Source organism: Agelaius tricolor, unplaced genomic scaffold, assembly GCF_023055355.1.
Source record: "Agelaius tricolor isolate 1412-34295 unplaced genomic scaffold, bAgeTri1.0.p SCAF_4, whole genome shotgun sequence".
Taxonomy (NCBI): Eukaryota; Metazoa; Chordata; class Aves; order Passeriformes; family Icteridae; genus Agelaius; species Agelaius tricolor.
The window spans coordinates 31,122,349-31,139,178 of NW_027269264.1; the positions used below are offsets into that span (position 1 = coordinate 31,122,349).

Consider the following 16,830-nt stretch of genomic DNA (forward strand, 5'->3'; position numbering starts at 1 on the left):
AAAGTCCAAACAAATGTTCCTGAGGACTAGAGTCTTGCATAACTTTTGTTTATCATTCCAGTAATACAATCTCCTCAAAGTACTTAATTTCTTATGTTTTCCTTTCAATGGCTAGCAACCAGGCCATTTTTTCTCATCATCCTTACCATAACACAGGAAATTTTCTTACCTGCTGTTGGCATCCCTGAGGTACTGTTTATACACAGATGATAATAATAGCAGACCCTGTAATTGAAAGGGAAACCAGGATGCATTAAGGATGCAACTTTCTGTATTTTACAGCACTGGTTTGGCACTACTCCCTTTTCTGGTTTTTCTGCTGGGATTTGTTTTTTTTCCCCAACATGTAAGCTTCAAGCAACTCAGATTTAGTAATGAGTAAACAGTAATTTCACTGTATCATTGCAGATTGTTATTTGAGATGACATATGGCCTTTCCCTAATGGAAATCTGACAAATACACAGTCCTTGATTTGCTGATATGATAAAGCGGATATTATTGTTACTACTGAAATTTGTTTAAAGTGGCCTTAAAGTAAAGGCTGTTAATGGCATCATCCAGGAAAAGATCAGTATATATTTGGTACATTTTCTCAATGCTAATTAGTAGGTTGATGTATTATTAAGTATTCCATACATGCATATATACATACACACACACACACACACACGCACGCACATATATATATATATATATATATATATATATAAAATATATATATATATATATGTATATATGCATGTATATATGTATGTACATACACTCTCCAAGCATTACAACTGTATTTCAGTGTCAAATCCTGTTGGGTTTCCTCCATTGTTATAGTACACTTTTATATAATTTGGTGCAGAATATCTTTGATTCTACATACTAAAGGCACTTTTCTAAAAAATACCTAACTGAACATTTATGGTACACACATACATATAGGTATATTAAGTTGTATTATGTATTTTTTATAGTGTGAATGGAGCTTGTAAATTTATTTCACCCCATCCAGGGTTTTGCTAAGAGGAGTAGTATTCATGTTATTATCAGAGGCAATTTAAATTTTTTGCCTAATGTTTGCTACTGGTTCCAGTTTAACTCTCTGTAACATTATAAAATCAACTGCTGAGAAGCACATTGATTCAGTTTTATTGAGTTCAAAATATGTACTTTCTTACTTCACAGGAAAGAAATTGAATTACCTTCTCTTTTTCTTTTGATTTAATTGAACATCTGTAGTGGGAACAGACTGTAATCCTACAAGAGCTTAAATGCTTTGTTGTGGTGTCCACAGTGGGGATCAGTGTGGGGATCATTCTGAGTGCAGAATCAGGAATTCTCTTAACATGTTTGTCCTTGAAAGTATTTGATCTGGAGGGAATTGAAGGATTTGGATTTTCTTCCTTTGACGGGGGGAGCCATTAATGCCTTAATGTACATCTCTTTGCAGTCCGCAACCCATCTGAAGAACCTGGAGAAAAAGTTGTGTGAGTTGTATGCCCGCTTCAAAAGTAGATTTAATTTAGGAAAATGGTTTACATAGAAATACTTTTCACTGTTTGTCCTGATGTTGCTGTCCTGCTTTGTGGAGTATTCTGAACAGGGAAGCAGCTAGAAATGTGAATTGTCTAATTATTAATTTTCAGCTGTGATGAGAATTTGCTAATGTCCAAAAACTTCCATATTATGACATGCATTTTAACTTTCTAATCTCAATGTGTTTTAATGGAGGCAATTTTGTAAACTACCATCTGTGATCTAAATCACAACAGAAAGTACACTGACACTGGGCATTTTGAAGGTATGTCCCGGTGGCCAGCTACCTTTTGTGCTACTCAGGTTGAGTCATGGCAGCAGTTATTAAAAGCAGACTGTGGCCTTTAAAGAAAGTCCAGAATGCTTCTCAGTTTGATTCAGATGAGATTCCTCTACCTAGACCTCTGAGGAATGCTGGGTCCAGCTTGAAGAATGCTGGGTTCCAGCTGTAACTCTCTCCTGCTAGTGAAACTACTCAGCCAGCACTGCAGTCTGCATGCATATCAGAGTCTCCTTGCTTTATGCATGGCTAGTGGTAGGAATGATGGAAGGACTTGCTGTGGATTGCAGCTGCAGGATTTGGTAGGACTCAGGGCACGGTGCTCTTCTGGCAACCTCCTTGGGTTCTCCCTTCCTGTCTTCTTCATAGAGAGCTGTCCTTCAGCTGAGGGCTTTTTACCTGGGGTGCTTATTCTGATGTTTTTCCATCATGCCTGGTCTTTAGTATATGTACTTCAGCACATGTTTTACACATGCATAATCTATCAATTCCCCTGTAGAATATTGCTATTTATATTTTGAGAAGTTCGCAAAATTCTTGTGTGGGTCCCCTGTTTTGTCCTCATCCGAAGATTCCCATTACTTTCTGGAGTTTGCAAAGTGATGTGATAAAAATGAGGGAGTTAGATGACAAGAGTTCATGCGATGCTACAATGCGAGTTCTGTGCCTCATCATGGATTCATGAGAGAGAAATACTAACCTGCTTTGTTTATTTTAGGAAGTTTTGGTTATGGACACAAGGGCAAATCCATTGGAAAAGGCAGTGGCAACAATGCAATAGTCACCAGCAATCCCATGACAGTTCAACAACTGAGACCTCTTTCACCTTCAGCGAATCAGCTTTCAACAGCATGCAGCCAGATCAGCCCTAGCTTGCACAGGTCTATGGATGCTTCCAGCCTGAGTGCCTCTCCATCAGATACAAGGTCCTCAATTACCTTTTTACATTTAATACTTTAAAAGGAGGGGGTTTTAATTCTGCTGTAATTGCAATGCAACATTTCTGGTTATTAAAATCAGAAAATCATTCTCTGTTATGCCATAGGAAATTGAATTCCATGCAATTTAATTCAGATCAACTATAATCATGCTTCATTTTTGGATCATTCAAATAATGGGTGAAATTTGGCCACACAAAATCTGTGTATTATAGGACTTTTTTATTAAATAAAGGCTGTTTTATAGTCACAAGCTAGATTTTTGTACTTGGTATAAGAAGTGTTATGGAGGATGGAAGCAAAAATAGTCCACACGTTACATCTCCATAGTGCTAAGTGCGCTGTGTTAGTGTCTTTCAAATAACATCAAGGACAGACAAAAAAACCGTAAATGCTCTGCACATGTTCCTCTCTCCTCATTAAATGCACTTGCTTTCAAATGGCTTGTTTACCATCTGATAATTAATCAGAACAAGTGTCCTTGAAAATTTGTTTTCCTAGTTCTGTTATGTAGGTAAAGAAAACAATGACCACTTCCTGTAAATGTTGCCTTTTTATATCACTACCCCACAGATAAACATTTATTAATTAATTTTAAATGCTTAAATAAGTTAGACATTATGAGTTTGAGTTTTGTCAGCAAACATTAATTAGAGGAAAACAGGTTTTTGAGAACCACCCTATAAGTACATTAGGCACATACCTGGATGTTAAAAATACAGTGAGAAAATATTCCAGTGTATTATTTTGGAATCAACATTCCCCATTGCCTATTGAGTTGAAATGTAGTTTTTATTTACAAAAGACCATAAGAGTCTTTATTCTCAAAGCAGTTTAATTTACTGTGTTGCTTTATTACAAGCCAAGAGACATTCCTGAAATAATTGAAATTGGCACTTTGCAAATGGAATAAAACCTCCCTTTACTCTTAAGATAATTTTTAACATTTCTGTCACTTTAGTTGTGAAGACTGAGCCCCCTCGGAAAATTTAAAAAATTAATTATGCTTCCTATGTAGACATGTCAGCAAAAACCATTCAGTGCTAAGATGATGACAAATGACAAATCCAAATAGAGATGCCTTTCAGATCAAATAAAACTGATGCTAGAAAAATATAATTACATACATCCAATTGTTACATACTTAAGTTTTAGGTGTGCCTATGTGGTTCCAAACACTGAATGTGTGGTTGGATGTATCATGTCAGTACTGAGTTATACAGTTTTGATTTTATTTTAAATAAACATTTACTAAGGGCAAACTCAAGTTGAAACTCTGTCAGAATCAAGGCTGTGGTGTCCCTAGAGTACCTTTTAATGATTTATCAATGAAGGTGTTATAAAATAAGTTTATCATACAAAGAATGTCAATTTCAGCAGTTTTTACCTCAATTTGTTTGATAGGGCAAAGCAAGTTTAAAGTCAGATTCTAACTCACACTGTCAAAACAGTGTGGTGTTTTTTTTCTTTGTTTGTGTTTTTTTGGGGAGGTTGGTTATTTGTTGTTCAGTTTTGAGCTTTTTTGGGTTGTTTTGATTAAATTTCTTGAACTATGAACTGCTTTTGCCTAAGTGAAGTTGGCTGGTTCTTCCTGGGCAGAGTGCTTTCTCTAGATTTTATCTCTCAGGCACTATGAACTATGTTCTGGCAGCTCAACCCAAACCAGATTATTTGTTGAATTTACCAAAGCTGAAGTGAATTTTCTTGATTTTTACTGATGGAAGAAAGAAATCAGTTGGCAAAATGAGAGTTTTGCTACACATAGCATCAGATTCTGGTGTACAGACCATGGGGGATAAAACCTTCCCCATATTTTTTGAGTTTCTGCAGACCTGTTTTGGAGTATTCAGTTGTGTTGCATCAAACCAGATGTGTATGATAGGACTTTTTTATTAGATAAAAGCTGTTATATAGTCACAAACTAGATTTTTGTACTCAGTATAGGAAGTGTTAATGGAGGATGAAAGCAAAAATAGTCCACATGTTACATCAATGACATTTGCTTTGATTCAAGTCAGAAAAAGACCTGGGAAAGAGCAAAGTGTTCTTGGCTAGTAAATAGAAGACCATAAAAAGAGAGAAAAACATAGTTTTCCCTCTTCCATGTTTATGTTCAGGATTCTGATTATACTCTCACATTGTGGCCTCTGTACACAAAGGGAGAATACAACGTAATTGAAAAGTAATCTCTTGTAAATGTTAATGAAAGATCTGGTCCAAACTCAAGCCAGTTTGGTTTACAATAAGCAGATGCACCAATTAGTACCATCTGAGATTCTGGCACCCTGATAGATCTGGTCCCTCATTTTCATATTAGGTATATTTATCTTCCTCCTATTAGAAAACTACTCAGTCACAGTGTTGGCTGAATTTTAAAGAAATCTTCATTTTTTAGGGAGCCAGAATTTTTAGTATTTTCTGAATTTAGATGCTGAAGTGCTGCAGCTTTTTCAGATTAGCTGGCTCTTACTTATTGTATACTTGAAATTCTGGGCCAGCTTTTTATTTTTGTCCTATTATGATGAGACTTCTAAAAACCAGTTTTTCTTCAGATTCACCAATGGATATGCCCCTTTGTGTTAGGCATTAACAGCTTTTTGTATGACACTGGCCATACTATACATCTGCTTAAAACTCTTGTCAGTATAAAAATAGACTTTTATTAATGCACAATTTCTTTTTCTTTATTTATAGAGGAGAAAATAAAAATTTAAAGAAAAATAAAAATTTAAAGAACACCCCTACCCTCTCCTTGTATTTTCTAGGTGTGAATGGTAGCATGGAGAAATCAAACCTTACTTACTTGTCTTGCTGTGTTGAAAACTGTGGATCTGTATTTGGGGTCACAACATACTTGCATGATTTAATCGCCCTATAATGGACTGTCCTTTAACAAAGCCTGTTGACAACAGCCCAAACCAACTTTTTCACAAACAGTCATCCCTTTAGATCTAAGTGGCACACAAGGCTGGCCTGATAGAGCAGTTTCATTTTTCTCATTTCTCCCAATGCAAATTGTAGTCAGCAGGCTAATTTTGCTTTCTGTCTGTAGTCTGTTTTGCAAGTGCCGTTTAAACCCTCATGGAGTCACGTAAGGTCCATGACAGTACCCTGCCCTGACATTGAATCAGAACAGGACGTTTCTTATTCTGACACAGCAGATCAACCATGCATTACAGAGCAAGTACCTTGCGCAAAGGGGCGTTTAACCATCTCTCCCATTGGTCACCACAGCAAGGCTTGCTGCTCTTTTAAGCTAAATTTTCCCTGTTTGTGAGCTATCTTACAGCACCTGCAAACTACTTCCTCTCTCTCTCAGGCTGCGCCAAGCTTCCCCTCCAGTGTCCTTGATCCGTCATTGAAATTTTGTGCTTCTTCAAAACTGTGTCGTTAAAATAATAAACCAAATAATTAATTCTCAAAACATAAGATGTAGAGGCTTCTGGGAGATTGTCAGGTTTATCTAGATACATAACCAGTTCTTTCTATTGTAAGAGCTCCTTAAAAATAGAAATTTATATCCTGATAGCACCACTAGCTGGTAGGAAATCCAAATCTGCCTGGGTGTGAACTGGAAACAAAGAAATAAATCCCGTTAACCTTCAGCCAGCATTTACAGCTATGACTCAGGGCCCTTGATGCCCCTTTTATTTCCTTTTTATCCCTTTCTGAAGAAAACAATACTTTTAAGAGCCTATATATTGAGGGTTTTCAAGCTATTCAAAGAATATTTGCAGGATAAAGAAGTTCCATAATATCTCTCTGAAAAATGCTTGATAACAGCAAGATTACACTTTTGTGAAAAATTTTGATTGCTGACTTGGAGGCATATACCTCTTTAAATCAAATCTAGAAAACCTCTTCAACCAGTTCTCCTACATTACTCATTTATTTTGTTTGTTTTGTAAAGTTAGATATTGTCTGTAATTGTAAACTTGATATATAAAACTTCTGTATGGAAGTACTTGTATGTATTACAATTGACAAAGTCATTGTAATACAGGTTGAATATCCATTCTCTTTGGATTAGCTTTCTTTCTGTTTTTTTCAAGCAAAAATAATAGATGACTTAAATCATTATGGGTTTCATAGAAGGCAGGAACATAATGCTTTGGCTTCAGAAGTCCACATCTATTTACACCACAACTGATGAAAAGACATGCAATAATTTCTGCAGTGGTGAATCAAGAATCTTTACAGTAACTTTCTTTAAAAATCTTGAAGTTTTAAAGTTGGCTTCCTAAGTGACCTTTTTACATGTATATTGCCTTTGTATAACTACTGGTACATTGACTGAGTATGCTAAACTTGAGCACCTAGTATTAGGGAGAGCTTTTCTCACATGAAGCCTTTCCTTAATTTTAAGCATGCGTGTGAAGGTAAAATATCTACTTCTGAATTGTCTAACTGCTTACTTTATTATACCTTTATTTCAGGTCACTTTTGTCATGTGAGACTCTGGCCTCTACAACATTAAGCTTGTCAGAACGTCACTCCCCTCTGAGTGTTGAACAAGAGTGGTCACATAGGTACAGGACACTTTCTTCTGTTCCTCCTGACCATGGTTTACAAAATGGCAGTGAGCTGGGGGACTTAATAAATTTTTTGCCTGAAGCATCTACATCCAGTGACTCATTACCATCCTACTTATATGGCATGGAAAATAAGAATTCTCCTTATTCTAGTCCTTGCCAGTCCTCAGTCTGGTGTCAATCAGCCCGCTCCAAAAAGAGAGCACTCTCGGTATCTCCTCTGTCTGACGGCATTGGGATCGAGTTCAATACAATCATTCGTACGTCCCCAACTTCTCTGGTGGCCTACATCAACAGCTCCAGGGCATCGCCAGCAAACGTCTCCCCACAGCCTGAGGTCTATGGACATTTTTTGGGAGTGAGAGGAAGGTGTATACCACAAAACTTCTCTGTTTCAACTGCCCAGAAAGGCTTCCACATGGCGAGTGGCACTGTCACTTTTCCAGGATATGTTGAGAACGGGAGAGGTGAGTACCAGCGGATGCAGCAGCTGGAGCAAGCCAGCTTGCAGATGGTTGCCACAAATAACATGGTGATCCAGCAGGGTGTGCTGCCCATGGACAGCCAAGCAATGGGCGTCCTGAAAAATGAAGAGCTGGGTGACTTCTCGGGCCCTATCGCTGACATGCCTCTTTCAGCCCTGGTGCTGCCACCGCCTCCTCCTCAAGGGCCGCCCCCGCCATACCATGCTCACCAGCGCCGGCACCTGCACACCCTCCCCAGCCACGTCCCCGCACTGCAGGCACTGTCTCCTGCCCCAGGCACCCCGCTGGAGGAAGATGGAGAGCTGGAGGATTTCAATGGCAAGCATGGCTGTTGCTGGGTTGACTGTGGGAAGCTGTATGACCATCAGGAGGAGCTTGTGAAGCACATAGAGAAGATCCACATAGACCAGAGGAAGGGAGAAGACTTTACCTGCTTCTGGGCAGGGTGCCCTCGAAGGTTCAAGCCATTTAATGCCCGTTACAAACTGCTGATTCACATGAGAGTCCACTCAGGAGAGAAGCCGAACAAATGCACAGTGAGTCTGAGCTCTGTCTTAACAACGAAAGGCTCTCTGTTACTTAAGAAAATAGAGTGAAGTTGTAATTTTGCCTTTGCTTCTCCCATTTAATGGTGCACTTCTTGAACTAGTCTGTGAGAATGAAATGACTAGTCTGTTCCATCTTCCCACCTAAACAGAAAGGAAAAGTGTTTTTTAATTTGGTACATAACAACAGATAGGATTAGATGAAAAAACAAAATGTGTTTTCTACATTTATAAACTTTTATTGTAGACTGCAACAAGTAACATGGTAAACCTTCATAATGCAAAACTGAGGCACAATCAGTACTTAAGTATTTGCATGAAGGATGCATGCAGGAAAAGTGCTGCAGAATAAATGTCACAATTTATCCTGAGAGATTCTTGCATCATGTGACACCTTTTTGACTTTAGGAATTTTCAAGATCTTGCATAATGTTACCACAAGAAACTGAGAAGAGTTGAGCATTTTTTTAAGGCAGTTGTTTGTTCTACTATGAAAAACCAAATCCACATACCTGTTTCTATTAGTACATTAGGAATAAATCCCATAATAATTTTTGTTTTCACAGATTCTAGCAGTAAGCATTCAACCCCTGATGTTGTATTTTTCTAGCAAGAAAGATTTCTTAGGGTCACTGCAAATCAGTCTAACACATAGGTAGTCACATGGGTTAATAAGCTGGCTGTAATCAGTTTGTGCTTGGTCTCTAGTGCACCACTGTAATACAGATTCTTGAATTGCCTTACATATAGTCTGTATTTTGGATGACCATGAGCTTAACCTTACTAAGTGCTTATTTAGTGTTGTCAGACAGCAACCTCAGTTTTGAGTCTGCAGCATAAATTATGATGAATATATAATTCGTTGGAATAACCGCTGATTAAAAAACATGTTTACATGTGGTGAAATTTAAATGAATGCTTGGAGTCTATATCAGTGTATGTGTTGTTGAATAATTTTTCAGCATGATGTAGATGTTTGCTTGTAGAGTTAAGAGAAAAAGTTTGTTTCTTTTATTTTTCCAAGGGCTAGTGATCTGCAGGATAGAGTGGATATCTTTCCAGATTTCCATACTGCATTTAAAGAATCTAGTAGAGATTGTGTTGTCATGCTAGAAAGGCTTTTTATCCTTCCCTTTTGTCACACCAGAGCCTTAACGCAGGCTCTCTGCTTTCTGAATATTTTTTTAAATTCCATAGTATTATTTTTCTGCTCTCCGCATATATTGGATCAGGGTATACCATTAATTTCAGTTCTTCCTCAAGGATTTCTCATCACCTTTATGGGAAGAGAGAGAATGAGGAAAAAAAATTACTGTGAGTCAAGAAAGTATTTTTTCAAGGGAATATCACATGTAATTAAAGATATGAAGACAGACATCAGTGGATGAGTAAGAACAGACAACAGGATGAAGAAAGAGGGTAGGAATGATGAAAGAGCAATGAAAAAGAGTAAATCCAAGAACCCAAGGTCTTTATAATGGAAGAATTATGATGAAGGATCCTGTAATACTGGGGAAAACACTGTGTTGGTAACACACACTCCCTGCTCTCCCTGTTCAGAAAGGGTGCTTACAATGACCTCCTGATTATAAAGCCTCCTTGAGGCACCCTTAGCTTTGAAGATCATTCACTGATGATTAATAATGTGTGAGTGGATAAGGTATTTCCTATGATAAAGTTTTTGAGATTACTAAGCCAAAACTAAAGTGCACACCAAGTCTTGCTGTGTCACCAAAACATAAGAGGTGTCTAGATCAATTTCTCGAAGAGTGATTGTTTTTTGAAGTGTGTTTAATATTACTGGACTGAAGCAAGCATTGCTGGATAGCTCCAAGAAGTTTGTGTATCAGAAGCAGTGCCCACATACTTACTTTTCTTTCATGCTGAGAATTGTAATTAAATGTAGAAATACTGAGGGTGATATGATAACCTTCATAACATGAGTGCAAATCTGGAACGTACGTCCCCTTTCTTGGAATAAACAAGCAGAAACGGCATTCTTTAGCATGGTTTGAATGAAACAACTTGATGCTTTATTCCTTTACCATTTCACAAATGGTGCGAATTTGGAAAAACGTATTTGGCTTTCTAATGTCCAGCAGCCATACTTCCTTGATATATTTAGAAAATTTACTTCAGACAAACATCATACCTTTCTCACCAAGAAGTGAAATTTACAATCGTATCCATGCCATGTAAGGTTTCAAACTGAGATTTTAAGTGAGGTATTTGAGAGAACATTTTGGGCAAGATGATAATGAAGAATGACTTCCAAATTAATAAAAAAATTACACTAAAGAAATCTGAAAATTTTCACTAAACCTCTACGAATTTATGCTTTTAGGTACAAAATCAAAACAATCAAATTTAGAATCTTTTTTGTCCATCTAGAGTCTTTCTATAATTTATTTTCTGGTTCTAGCTGTAGCATGCCTGTTTCTCTGAAATTACTGAAACTAATAGTCTCTATGTCCACTGTATTTTGCAGTCTAGTAAGAGGAAGTCCAGTAGACCAAACAGGAAAAGGGAAGGAAAAGTGGCAAGAATACAACTATTACATTAATGAACCAGATTTACTGTAAAGAATGTAACAGAAGTAGTAAGCCATGGGGAAGAGCCATCTTAATGTAATCTATCAAGATATCCTGTAATCAAAGGCAGGTGGTTGCACCTGTCATCGTACTGCCATCACACTCTAATCTTTGTGTAAGCATTGCACATGTTGATGGTTCAAGAACAACAGTTTGCAAGACACAATCTTCTCATTGAGCATAAATTGCAATGGGTCCTAGGCAATATACTTGTCATGTCAATATATTTACTTGTCAGTGTTGTTTATCTCTGTACTGCTGAGCATTGAAGGTGTATTGTTACACATTCTGCTGTGCATCCCCAAGGACTGCTGTGATATACAGTGATCTTTACATCAGCAAGATTCATGAGGTTTCGGTAATATTTAAGGTGAAGGTTACTTCTATGTTGTATTGTAATAATAGTAGAGATAACATGAAATTAGATACCCAACTTCATAAACTGAACTTCGTAACATAGTTTTATTCTTCTGTGTTATTGTTTTGTGCCAATGAAATCACGTAGTTCAGAATAGACTTGCAGAACAGCTAGGACTTCAATACTTTATATGCTTATCTTTAAAACCAGAACCATGCTTATAGTTAAAATCAGAGTCAAGTGACCTCAGCATTTGTTTTGCCACATCTGAGTTAATATATATTTATCTATGTAACAAAAATTTAGGGCAATTTTAAACTAAAGCTGCAAGTGATATTTTACTGTTTAGTTCCTGCTTGTTCTGGATGAGCTGTCTTCTTTGAGTCTGGAAGATAAAAGTGTTGAAGGGTAAATAATAATCAAATATCAGCACATAAAAACATGTGACAATCAGGATAATCAGATCCGAACTTAAAGAATTTGTTTGGAATAGCAAGTCTTTAAATAGTTGTAAAAATGCATTGGGCTCCCTTACTGATCATTAAACATCTTGCATGTTCTATTCTAACTTACATCACCTGGGAAGCATTCTTCTTTTCAGTGACCTGGTTTAGTGACTAAAAAAATTATTCATGACATAATAATAATAGTAATAATAATAATAAGAAGAAGAATAAGAATTTAGTGTCTGCTCCTAAGCTTCTTCATATAAAGTAGATACAGCATGTTCTAATGTGTTGTATTTATCTATTAATCTGTGCATTAGCTTGTACTTTGTCGGAATAAGTCAAAAAAGAAAAAATATGAAGAAAAGTTCATATTGAAGTGCAAGTAGTAAGTACAACAGTGGCTGAGATATAATCTGTAACATTTGATAGCAGTTATCTCACATTGGCATTTGAGGCTTCCACAGATTTTGTTTGAATTAGGAAAAGGCTGAATTCCCTTTAGCTGTTGAAACCTCAGAGTAGCAATTGGCAAATGCTGACCTTTGTTCTCTTTGTCTCTACCTGTGAGCTAATTTTCTACTCAGGTTCCCTTCTTTTATAGTGAACATTTTTACTTTTTAAGTTCAGCTTCAATAAGAGCTATTTAATTAGTCTTATTGTCCTGCTATGCAAACATTAAACTTAACACTCTCATTCTGATGTAAGCAGCCACAGCATGATGTTAGAGATAAGTTCAAAGCTCACATTTCACAGCTTTATTAAGATGCACTAAGAATGCTTCCCCTTTTGAGTCTGTTGCTTTTCACACCTGTTGCTTTCTGTAAACTCTGAGCTATGCTACAGCCTAGTGCCTTTAGTATTGATAGTACTACATTACCACATTTTTTAGTGCAGCTATTTGATGTCATATAAACCAATAAAATTGCTAGTATTCCTGTCAGATTTGAAGCAACATCCATTTAACATTTGCTAAATACCTGAAATTATCCCGCAACACGTCTGCAAAGAATGTAAAAGAGAATGTATGTGAAAAAAAGAACATTAAGCTTAAAATACTTTTTTAATGCTTTTTTTATGAGACACAAGCAAACTTCCTTGGGTGAGCATGAGTGCTTGGATGGATGTGTATATGTGTGCTGTTTGAAGAACATGTCCTTGGAAAATGTGGAAATTTTGATTAAAACCAGAAATGCATTGTGTAAAAATGATTGGGATTTTTTTTCTATCTTTAGGCCTTAGCATTGTGTCTTCATACGGTATCTTGTATATGGCATGTGCAAATATTTTGATTACAGTATATGCCATGTTTCTTGATAAGACCATATCACATCCTATATTGCACTGAACTCTTGATAAAATAGAAACTATAAAAAAAATTGAATTCATTTTTCCTTATATGCTTGCAGAAGACCTTTTCACTATGCTAAAGTAGCATTTGAGCACTTTGTCTTAAACAATGTCACAAGAACGGTAATTCAATTGCTGAGTCAATTTGCTGAAAATTAGAAAGAGCTAAATTTACATTTGCCTGTTGTTGATTCTTTCCCTAACTCAGTAAACAAACTGAAACAGAAATAGCACAGAAAAAGCAGAGACGTATGATTAATTAGACTATATCATGGTGTATGGATACAGAAAGTTGGGCTTTAGCTGTCTGTTATAGAGCTAAGCCTCTCTCTAGCTCTCCCAAGTTTAGTATTGCACTAATAGTGCAATATTAGTGATCTTCTTCTGGTCATGGTTATGATGTCTTAGCTGTTTAAAGAAAAAGTAAATTATGAATTCTGGGTGTGCCTCTCCAAACAGCTCAAGCTCATGTGATCACATCAGATGGCAGCTAGTCCAAACTAATGAGTTTTGCTTCTCGGCACTTGTACTAATGGTCTTTCAGTATTGTCCTTTCAGTAGGAAATATATACTGTGTTCATAGTTCAAAATGTAATGATAGATGCTTTTTCTTTGGCTGCTGAAGATGCACAACTTGCACTTGAGTCCAGTGGGGACAAGAGAGCTTCTGGTACTCAGGGTACTGAGCCTCAAGAGCAGAACATCTCTTTAAGCAATCAAAAATTGCAGAGCAAGCTCCTTTCTACATGTAAATGATGACAGTGAAAAATGGTAGCCAGAGAGCCCGTGTTTTAGGTTTCAGAATAAAATGTTTATGAAACATCTAACTACTTTTTTTTCTTCTAATTAATAATTGATTTTCATGTTAAGTATTTGAATCAGCTTTTTTTTTGCCTTTTGACTTATAGAATTGAAAAATTTAAAACAGAACTTGAATGAAATTTTCCAAACCGACATATTTTTAGCTTCATTGTAATCCAGAATATGAATGTGAAGTATCCCAAAATAAAAACAAACATTCCTGATTGCAGAAACACTTATGTTTGTATGGAAGGGTTTCTAATTTATTACCTCTCTGTTTGTGGATAGGCACAAAAACACATTTTATTTATTTTTATTTTCCTGGAGCATAATTTTAATGAAATATAATTTAGATATTTTTCATTGCTGCACCAAACTATAAATAAATGGTAAACTTAAAAAAATGAAGAACTCTTAAATTTCATATATATCAAGTAAGGAATCCTAAAACATAATTTACATCTACCAAAATTTCAGCTACAAGAAATTTGGAGGGTGTTTTGGTGTTGGTTTTTGGTTGGTTGGATTTGGGTTCACATTTTGTGTTTTCGTTTGTTTTTTAAACTTAGGTTTTAAACTAGAAAATTAGTTGAATTCAAAGCTGAGAGGGGTGGGGGGAAGGAGGCTAGCGTTACTGTTGATGGTTTGGAGCATCTTTGTGTGAAGATTGGATTACTCTCCAAGTCATGAAATCTTTATAGATAACTTCTGCTCTTTCCTACTAATTTTCTTTTGCCTTTCCAACATCCCTGTTTGGTTGGTGACTGGACCTCTATCAGAAACAGAGTCAGTAAACTTTGAAACTTTCCATTTAGTGATAGAAAAGGCTAACAATATCTGACAGGAAAACAGAAAATGCAAGTTATGATACGGTTACAATAGCAAAAGACAGGGATCTTTCCTATAAAACATGATTCTGTTTTAAAGCAAGGAAGAGGGAAGTAGAGGGAGCTAGTTAATAGATTGTGCCATCCACTGCAATGTTACTCCTTCAGAAAGGAAATACAGCTTTACTTAAAAGTAAACACACTGTCAGCTTTATTCAGGTGATTGACACTGATTTCCTGAGGATTAGGGGTTTAATTAACGCTTCTGGTGTTCGGTGGAAAACTTCCCAGACATCTAAGTCTTATGGTGTATCTGTGAACATAGGCTTTAAATACAAGAGCTGAGCATTAAGCTGCACAGAACAATCATTGGATTACTTGTACGAGCAGTTAGGAAATGGAAAAATGCCAAATAGCTTTTTCACTAAGTATGTTCAGTGCACTACATATGTTCAAGTAGGTTGAAAGCCAAACGCAAATGTATGCTGAAGCGTTTGTACATCCTGAGGCACTCTTTGACATTTTTTCATTATTCAGATTTAGTATAAGATACTGTTACTGGCTTAATGCTTGAAGGACTCAAGGGAAGGGACTGGTTCTGTTTTAATGGCTAAGTTGCAAAGCAACAGTCTTATAGACTTCAGTGAGATTTGTCCAGGCAGAATCATGCTCAGTTCAGTGATTCCACTCATTTCTATGTCGTGTCTTGAACCACAGAACCATTTAGGTGGGCCTTTAAGATCACAGAGTCCAGCTGTTTACCCAGCACTTGGGAGACCAGAACAACCCTCCTTCATTACAGCTTCCTTTTGGAAATTGTAGAGAGCAATGACTGCAGCCTCATCCCTGCCGCAGCCACAGGAGCTGACGTGTGCCGGCCAGCCGCTCCCAGAGTGGCCCGAGGAGACCACGAATTCCGCCACTCCCAGGTTCTTCGCAAGAACCCCGGGTAGCGGTGCCGTCTGCGGCGTGGGTGGCGCAGGCGAGAGCGAGACTACGAAGTTCTGAGGCGAAGGAAGGAGAGAGCGGACACTCGTACGGGTGCCACAGCGCTTCATCGCCCCAGGCGGCACCAGTGACGGTGCCAGGGAAGGACCGTTCGGGGAGGCACCGATAAAGGGGATGGGCGTGACAGGAGGAGGCACGAGGGAACCAATGAACGAAGCCCGGGGAGGAGCGAGGGACACAACTGAGCCAATAAGGATTGCACAGGGGAGGGAAAAGGCTCAGGAGGCAAATCATATCTTAAGTAAGGGATAACTGACATAGAAGGTTCTCGAAACAAAGGGGGCATGGTTTACAATGATGGACAGGGAACCTGGGCAGCACCAGGAGGGAGGAGATAAACTTATAAGGACATAAAGGGAAGGACTAGGGGATCGGTTACCTTGACAGACAGGCCACTGGCGGGAAAACAAGGGACAAACAACTCAGGGACAAACCATTGTGAGGGAGGAACATGGGGGGAACCACGGATCAAACCATAATCTCAATTTATAAAAAATAACCAACTTTACAACAAAACCTGTATAAAACACACAATGCTACAAATGATGTCTCTCCTGAATCTCAAGCACAGTAATCCAAACACTGAGAAGACAAGATTCATCTTGATTCACTCTGATCCCTGAAGCAATTCTCTCTTATTGCCATTATAGTCCCAATTAGCTGAGGTGGCATTTAGCAGATGCTAAAATCTTGTTTCCTTTTAGAGATACCTACTTGCAGGGTAGGTTTCCAGAGAACTTGGACTGAATAAGGATTAAGCACTGTTCTGGACACGATTGTAGTAGGATCTCCCTGTAAGTGGTTGAAACAGGCGCCTTGAACAAGGATGTTACCAAATACAGCCAGTGCATTGGAGTGCTCTGTTACAGAAACATGGTTGCTGTTCATCTTAGGCTAACAGGGTTTGAATAACTGTTGAACAAACTTTTCTGAGCACGGTGCATGGAAACAGGGTGGCCTTTTTAGAGCTAGTCACTGTAAAGATTCTGTCTGTGTCAGTGTAGAGTGCTGGACTACTTAAGAAAAGCAAATTCAGAAAGGAGCTAGTGAGGATGCTGTTGTGTCTAGAACTGTAGTGGTCTGTTGTAGCATTAGAGTTTGCTACATGTTTTTATAGCCACCTGGTGATTGTTTTCTGATACCA

The 16,830-nt window shown here is 37.6% G+C and overlaps 1 protein-coding gene across 3 annotated transcripts in view; it reads left to right on the forward strand.

Moving 5' to 3' along the window:
• Window positions 1–16,830, forward strand: part of GLIS3 (GLIS family zinc finger 3) — a 155,903-nt gene that overhangs the window by 33,827 nt on the left and 105,246 nt on the right. For all 3 annotated transcript variants that reach the window (XM_071425112.1, XM_071425113.1, XM_071425111.1), the window contains exons 2-3: window positions 2,524–2,731; window positions 7,180–8,296. In XM_071425112.1, coding sequence (XP_071281213.1) covers window positions 2,601–2,731; window positions 7,180–8,296 — 1,248 coding nt within the window. In that variant the 5' untranslated portion in view covers window positions 2,524–2,600. The remainder of the gene's footprint in view (window positions 1–2,523; window positions 2,732–7,179; window positions 8,297–16,830) is intronic.